This window comes from Bidens hawaiensis, unplaced genomic scaffold (assembly GCF_021521415.1).
Source record: "Bidens hawaiensis isolate Kalapana, Puna unplaced genomic scaffold, B.hawaiensis_p1.1 tig00024094_1, whole genome shotgun sequence".
Classification (NCBI taxonomy): domain Eukaryota; kingdom Viridiplantae; phylum Streptophyta; class Magnoliopsida; order Asterales; family Asteraceae; genus Bidens; species Bidens hawaiensis.
In genome coordinates, this window is record NW_027493797.1 from 14,510 (window position 1) to 22,541 (window position 8,032).

The 8,032-nt window shown below is 34.0% G+C and overlaps 1 protein-coding gene and 1 pseudogene across 1 annotated transcript; both read right to left on the reverse strand.

The window, feature by feature from the left end:
• Positions 1–4,851: 4,851 nt before the first annotated feature.
• On the reverse strand, positions 4,852–5,469 carry LOC143568714 (putative disease resistance RPP13-like protein 1; annotated as a pseudogene).
• A 60-nt stretch (positions 5,470–5,529) lies between these two features.
• On the reverse strand, positions 5,530–6,063 carry LOC143568709 (putative disease resistance RPP13-like protein 1). Its single transcript, XM_077054793.1, has one exon. The coding sequence runs from the start codon at positions 6,061–6,063 to the stop codon at positions 5,530–5,532; it is 534 nt and encodes a 177-aa protein (XP_076910908.1).
• Positions 6,064–8,032: the final 1,969 nt, after the last annotated feature.

Sequence of the window (8,032 nt, forward strand, 5' to 3'; positions counted from 1 at the left end):
CTAAAATAATAAAAGAGAAATAATATAAGTTTGGGGTAATTGATATAAGTATGAGGGAAATAAGTTAATATGGGATTTTAATGATTGTAAGTCATAGAGTTATGAGAATGAGAATGTTAGTAAAAGCTATTTTAGACTTGAATCAAAAGATAAAATATATGTATATATATAAGTTTCAAACTTTTGACATTCGAAAATTGAAGGTTTTGAGATATTGAAATTCATATATAGTCGGGAAAGTCGTACATGAACCACCATGATTTGATATCCCGACCAATAAAACTTGTATCAGATAATAGATGGAGTCGAACATGCGCACGTATCACCGTGTCTTTCATGTTGTTGACTCAAATCACAATAATAACATATAATAAAAATGGAGATACAACGAGATGCTAAAAACACTTGTCCATGTATCACCGTGACTTTTATGTTTCCAACACCAAAATATAAGGAGGCAATCGGAACGCTTGCATTCAACAACTTAAAGTATTGACATGTATAACACGGTTCGTTGGCCTAAAAGACGAACACTACAATTCAACCATCCTAGGTATATAAATCACCTTGATTATTGGAATCTTTTTGTCAAATGATGGTTTCATAGTGTTTCGCTCTCCATGATGGCTACAAACCCGATATAAACGCAACCTTTAAGGGATCTTAAATAACGGGATCCAAATTAAGTTTGTGATCCATAAAACACAATATAAAAACTAATGTTTTTGCATTTAAGGTAATGATACCTTGGAATACTATGAGAGTGTGTGCATGTGTATATTTTGGAGATAAAATGAAATAAATAAGCAAATAAATATATAAGTGTAATGAACAATCAAGTAGGGTAACACGTATAAGCAACCCGTATAAGGACTCTAAAGCAAAACAATACTAGGCCTTTACGTCTAACCGCCTATCCTATAGTCTTGGCTCTGATACCAATCTGTCACACCCCGACCAAAGGCGGTGGAACATGCCGGGGTGCAACGGATTGCCCATGAACACAAGACACTATTAAAGTGACAATATTTAATCAACTCATTAATTTCATTCAATCACAAAAGTAGCACATCTCGTTCATACAAATAAACACCAACTACAAGAAATAAATATTGTTTATTCTTCTAATAACCTAGCGGTATCAAATAGAATGTCGTCTTCAAACTCCAGGTCAAGTAATAATCAAACCTGTAACAGTGCATAAAATAGTATTTGTCAACACGTATGTTGGTGAGCAATTTAATGGTTTTGAGTATATATAATATGAGAGAAATCCACAAACGTATATGAGACTGTAAATAAAAGCATCAATCGCGATATATAAAACATATGTAAATGAGGATCCTTTCTAATCGGTAGAAACCGACATACTCGGATAATGATGCCCTATGCTACTTGCACAAGGCTAAGTAGTTAGGGGTGCGTATGATCATATTTATTATGTTCCGCAACAAGATAAAATAAACACTCGTGCACGTAAAGCCTATGAAACATATAACACACAATAGAGCAAGTATTCTAAGTATCATACACCCTACGGTTTCTGGTTTGAAGATAGAGTATTATAAATCGTTCTTGTTTTGGATAAGTATGCATGTTATCCCCAAAGTATAAAAGTGAAAACAGGGGATGAAATGTACTAACGTGAAATAAGTAACTTGAAGGATAGTTTGCGATAAAACGGGGGAAGGGTAAGTTCAACGGGCAAGACCTAGATTGAAAAGGGTCTTGAGTTAGTAGATGGTTTCGAAAGCTTTAAATTAAAATAACTTGACAAGTAACATAAATAATTAAAGTTTGAAGGCTAAAATATAAACACATAAGGAATTAAAGTAATGATTTTTGAAAAGTAAGTTTACTCGAATTCGGGTCTCGGTATTCTATTTATTAGTTTTCTACTTAACCTTTGTTAAGTAAATATTTGGATATAATTGCAATATTGCAAAGTAAAATAGATACTGAAACGAGACTTTACGAGTGTTCGGATTTGTCGGTTCGAGTCTTGATAATTGGTCAAGCTCGAAGCCGAGGTTCCAACATTTTATTAACAACGACAAATGCGAAAGATCAAAACGGGTCGATTTTTTGATACAAATACAAATGCAAGTTAAACTGAGAAATGACAAATGTTACAGTCTTTCCTACTTTAGGAAATTTCATTCCGAAATTAAGATGAATCCGTAATTTACAAATGTGGGTACTTTCCCTTCATCTCGTCTTCTTGTTCCCAAGTAAATTCCGCGCTACGCCGTGATTCCCAACGGCTTTAAGTAAAAACATTGTTCAAACACATTAGCTATTCAGCAGCTGTATAGTAGTGTTAACTTGGTTTTTCAGCAGGTCGTGATATAATAAGCGGAGTTCTTGGTTTGTCTATAAGAATGGAATCAACCTCGTCAATTATACAGTAATTAAAACCCCTTGTTACAAGTTCATCAACACTCTACAGACTAAATTGATTTATTATGTTATCATATGTCTACAATAAGACAAAACACAATAAATACAAAGCGTAGTTTAGTGGTTATGCTGAACCAGAAATACTTAAATACTCTTAACTCAGTTTTATATTTTTAAGGGAAAAAAGTTTTTAAAAGTCGCGGTTAATAACATAAAAATGTTAAACTTCACATAAGCCAGAGTTTTTCTTGAAGTTTATAGACAGTTCCACTAAAGTCGGAAAGATTCGAGGTTTTAAACAAAATATGCCAACCTCATCAATAAATCTTCAAAAAAATCATACCATTAGAAGCTAACTGGACAAAGTATATGATAAAGAAATATATACAAATAATAGGCAATACCCAACATAAATAAGTATTTAGACTTCGTTTCCCATTCTGCAGGTATGATTTGCAGAAACTTTTCACCTTTCGCCTTGTCACTTGAAGGAACTCTCATTCTAGCTGTGACAAGTATCATCAAGAAAACCGATAATCACATGTAACCAAAACATTGACAACTGTGTGATGATATGTCATCAAATATGCTGTATAAACGGTATTTGAACATATAAACAATAAATGACTGCTACTATTCCCTCGATCATAATTTAAAAAAACGTCTTTCAATGTGTTTTAACAATATCAAATCAACATCATACTGAGTGTAATATGCCCTGAGAGCTTTCCCAACACATCCCCTATATTTATGTGAGGAGAGTTTGTAAATTATATGGTGGGGTTTTGAGTAGGTCTGTTCACGAGCCGAGCCCGAGCCAAGGCAAGCTCGAGCTCAAGCTCGATATTCAATCGAGCTGGCTCAGCTAGAGCTCGAACTCTTAATCGAGCTAAAAATATGAGCTCAAGCTCGGCTCAGTTTTAAATCGAGCCGGCTTGGCTCAGCTCGATTTGGCTCGAGTTTACCTATGAGCGGCGATCGATGGCGGAGAATGAGCGACGGCCGATGGCGGATGTGAATATGAGCGGCGACCAGCGGCGAAGGTGTGTATGAGCGGCTAGAGTTAAGGTGGAAAATGAACGTATACTGATTATTGAGTGTGTGAACTATGAAGTCCCATATCTCAGTTACTCACTATATGGAATTATGAATATGGACTATGAAGTCAGAAAGAAAATTGGGCTGGATTAAAGGAAAGCCATGTGTTAAAATAATTGGGCTCGATAATTATATGCATGTATATATATATATATATATAATAGATATAGGCAAAATTTATAAACGAAACATTCAACGGCGAGAAAACATGGATTAGAGTGTCAGGTTTTAAATAAAAAATGCTTATTTGATAACTAAAACTAATTATACTTAATTTATAAAACTTTAAAACTAATAAAACAATTAAAAACCAAGAAAAGAAAATAACCCAAAAAGGATGTGCGCTGGCCGACGAACACAACTATGTAATTAATTACCTCATTAGATGATCGGACGATGCTTAAATGGTTATAACAGTTGACGGCAGCCGCATATCAATAACAACATCAAAACAACACGATTAATAAAATTAAGGAGAGGGTTATGGTTGCCGACGAGGATAGGAAGATATTTACAGATTTAATTGAGTTATTATGATGGTTAGCTGGGTTAATCATAAACCGGCTAAGTCAGCTCGTTATAAAAGATAAATACGTATCAATATCGATCTACATTCCTAATCAACTAAGTCGGTGGAGATCGATATGGCATGTAGAATTATAAGCACGATTAAATTCCAATATAGACGCGACGATTTAGGCTCAAGAAACATAAACGGGTCACGATTTAAGAAATGGATCGGGTTTGGGTTATTTGGTAATTGGGTTTGATATAAACTTTGTAAGAAATTGCAAAATGGTCCTCCAACTATAGAGTTGGATATATAGCCAGGTTTAAGTAGGGTTTAGGGTTAAAATTGTCTTTAGTTCAAAGTTGTTTTTATCAATTAAATAAATATTTAAACAATAACATTAAAATAATAATAATGTCTCGATAAGCGTGATCTTTTTTAGATAAAATTTTCCCGAACATAAAAAAGGGTCGAGTTATGATTAATAAATATTAATTTAGAAAAAGCCAAGTTGTTACATCTGGCATCTCCTCCGTCTCATTTCCTAATCTTACAAAAAACTCACCAGTAACATATGTCGCCAAGTCATTCATCAGGTCATGCATCACAAACAATGATTTATTATCAGGTGAACGCTGAAAATATGACCTTGATAACAACTCATCAAAGTACTCATGGACCAAGCGTTCCTTTGTTGAATGGCTTGGAGTTGACCGGTGCAAAACCCTTCTGCCATCCATAACAAAAAGAGTTCCTCTTTGTTAAATAGAAAGCTCTTGAGAAACAAGGAACAATATGCAAACAACTGCCATAAAGGTGCAGAAAGATCATTGTAGCTTAGTCTAAGGGCCGGAATGAATTGGTAATTTCCATATTTCACTTTTTAACACTCCCTTCCACGAATCTGCATATTCTTTTGTTCTTAGTGATGCCCCTAGTGCGATCAATGCCAAAGCTAATCCACCACATTTTTCCACAATCTCTTCACCATGTGGTTTGAGTGACGAATGCGAATCAAAATTTTTTACGCCTAATGCATGCAGAGAAAACAAAGACAAAGCATCGTCATGTGACATGCTTCGTAGAGGTTTCGGATTATTGTAACTTAACTTATGGAGCAATTGCTCCTTTCGTGTTGTTATGATGATTTTACTTCCAGGAGCACATACATAAAACGGTTTGACTAGAGTTTGCCAATCCACATAACTTTCACTCCACAAGTCATCAAGTGTCAACATAAATCTTTTTCCAGTTAGGTAATCCCTAAGGATTTCTTGAAGTGCATTAAAATTTGTAAGTTTATTGTTTGCCTTTGTCATTGCATTAAAGATCTCCTTAATTATACCAAAGATATCAAACTCATCCGAAACACAAACCCATGCTTTAAGTTTTAAGTGATCCTTGACTAGTTGGTCATCATACAAAAGCCTAGATAGAGTAGTTTTACCAACCTAACCCATACCAACTATGGGAACAAAGCTATAGTTTTGATCACATGATTCATCTACCGGTGACAATAACTATTGGACCAATGCCTCTTTCTCTGCTTTCCGTCCAAGAATACTAGATGGATCGAATACAAAGGACTGAAATATTCTATTATCTTTTGTTTCCCCTTCAACTCTCAGATCAAAATCATCTCTCTGCTTAACTAGACGTTCTAATTTGGCATTTATGTGTTCCAACTTATCATACAACTTAATATTTGGTGAAAACTTTGTGCAGCAACTTGGAATTAGCTTTCTTACCTTGTTGGCTATGGCTTCAGAGTTGTGAGTGAACTCACGATGCATAGCATCGGTTGGCCAGCGATCGAGCACATCATCTATGTCATAAGCCAAATGTTGGAGACTATTCAGCCATTGTTTCACAGATTGATTGGTTATTTCCTTCCGAGAAGCATCAGTAAGCATGTCTTGGATTAGTTTTAAGGATCCTTGACATTTCTCAATCTCAGCATCAATTCGCTTGTAGCGAGTAATGTTTTTCGAGGTTTCAGAGACCAACTTCACAATGAGCTCATGAAGGACGGCCGAAATTACGGGTTCAACCATTGATTATAGAGATGAGACTGTCGATGAAATGGGTGATCTTGTGAAGTGCTGTTTATACTTTATGGTCATTCACTTTTAGGTGAAGGTTTGTATTATTGTTTTATAGCCATCTGCCAATAAGAAATAGGGAGGAGCAAATAAGCTTATCTCTTTCTGGTGGATGTGGATGATAGTTTGTTCTACATAAAAATCAGACGTCCAGTTAATCAGTTATATTAATGAGTTTGCATATAAAGGCGGTTGAAACCTGTCTTACTAGGTTGTTGACTTTGAAAATCAGTTCTAGATATTAATAAATTTTGTCTCACTCTTTGTATTCCATATAAGTATTAGTTTAATAGTTTTCAAATTTCTGATCTCTTGAAAATGTTACATTAATGTTTTTAATTATTTGTTGTTAACCAGGTAGCAATGGATGAGTTGAATAACAAGATAATTCCAATGAAATAAAAGTTACTTACATCCAACATTTGACTTGCCTATCTTATGAAAATTTCAGACTATATATATCTATTCGCTTGAACAATCAATCAACACAACCTAGTCAAATGTAAAACTCTTTAAATAATATAACAAAACCGTTATCAAATTAAGCAATAAAAATCTTAGTTTTTTTAGGTAATTTGTTTCATAAAAAGTTCAAGTATATTATAGATATTTAAGGTTAAAAATGATAGAAAACTTAGTTTATTATTAAGATTAGATCAAATTTTAATAAGGAGAAAGAGGCATGCAGCTTCAATTTTCTTGGCTAATCTTTCATTTCCTCTTATTGTACAACTTCTCAGGTTGACTCAAATACATTAAATTCAGATTCTGCATCCAACCTGTGTATCAAGTTTCAGACATGTGTTTAAATCACACCATATATATGTTCACACTTTCACATAACTAAATTACACCATATTATCATAGAAATATATAAGAATTATTCTTCGTTAAGGCCCCATGTTGACTGTTCCATTTCAACAATCATTTGCATAGAAAAACAAAAGAAATGAATGAATCAATATAGATATAAATTATTTGCAACCCATAGCATTATAAGAAACAGTAACCATATTTGTTCATATGTGAACAAAATGATACCTTAACGGAATTGCCCTTTTCTCCTTCACGGAATGGGTGTGGGGTGCCATCTTTAGGATGGAATTTTATCTCGGTACCACTAGGAAGGGAGTGGTGTTCCTACCTTCCCGATCCCCTTTTCTTCCCAATTTCATCTTGATCATGATGGCTATGCCGGTCACCCCGAACCTCTCTCTTCCAGTTTGTCTACGTGGCACATCATCCCTAGACTCCATCTTTCTACCACTCCTACCATCGATCCTTATGTATATCAGACACTCTTCTGAATCTTATGCTTCAATATGATTGGGTTGCGGGGTTCCTTCAAAATGCTTCCACTTCTTCTTTATGTGTAACATTACAAAGTTAGACCATTTTCAAACACAAATAATATTATGAACTCACAACTGAGAATAAAACAAGTTCTTACAAGTAATTTTTTATTCTAAAGTTGAACTTCGATTCCCTACAATTTCACTAATATATTAAAAATCATCTTTCGAAGTGCCAAAATCCACAAATCTGATGGAAATTACATCCACTTAACCAATAACACTTTAAACAGATGCTATTGTGTTTAACATTAAAGAAATGTTCCTCCAACAAACATAATATTCCAACAGTCCAATACTGCAAATATCATATCATATGGGTATAAACATAATTTAAGTTCTTTGATTTCTACATATCCATATTCTTTTTCCCATATAATATATTCTTATTATGATTTCTAATTAATTTATAAATTAAATACTTCAACTAATCTCAGTTCACTGTGTATTCTCACCATATTTACAAAGCAAAAACAAGTAAGCATGTCCACATATTGAGATCATATTTACAATCTTTTTTAGAAAAAAAAAATGCAAAATCAGTTAGTTAATTTAAATTATTAAGGAGG

What these genes read in the sequence shown, in the direction of transcription:
- LOC143568709 (XM_077054793.1), bottom strand. Translation starts at nt 6,063, where the DNA reads ATGGTTGAACCCGTAATTTCGGCCGTCCTTCATGAGCTCATTGTGAAG.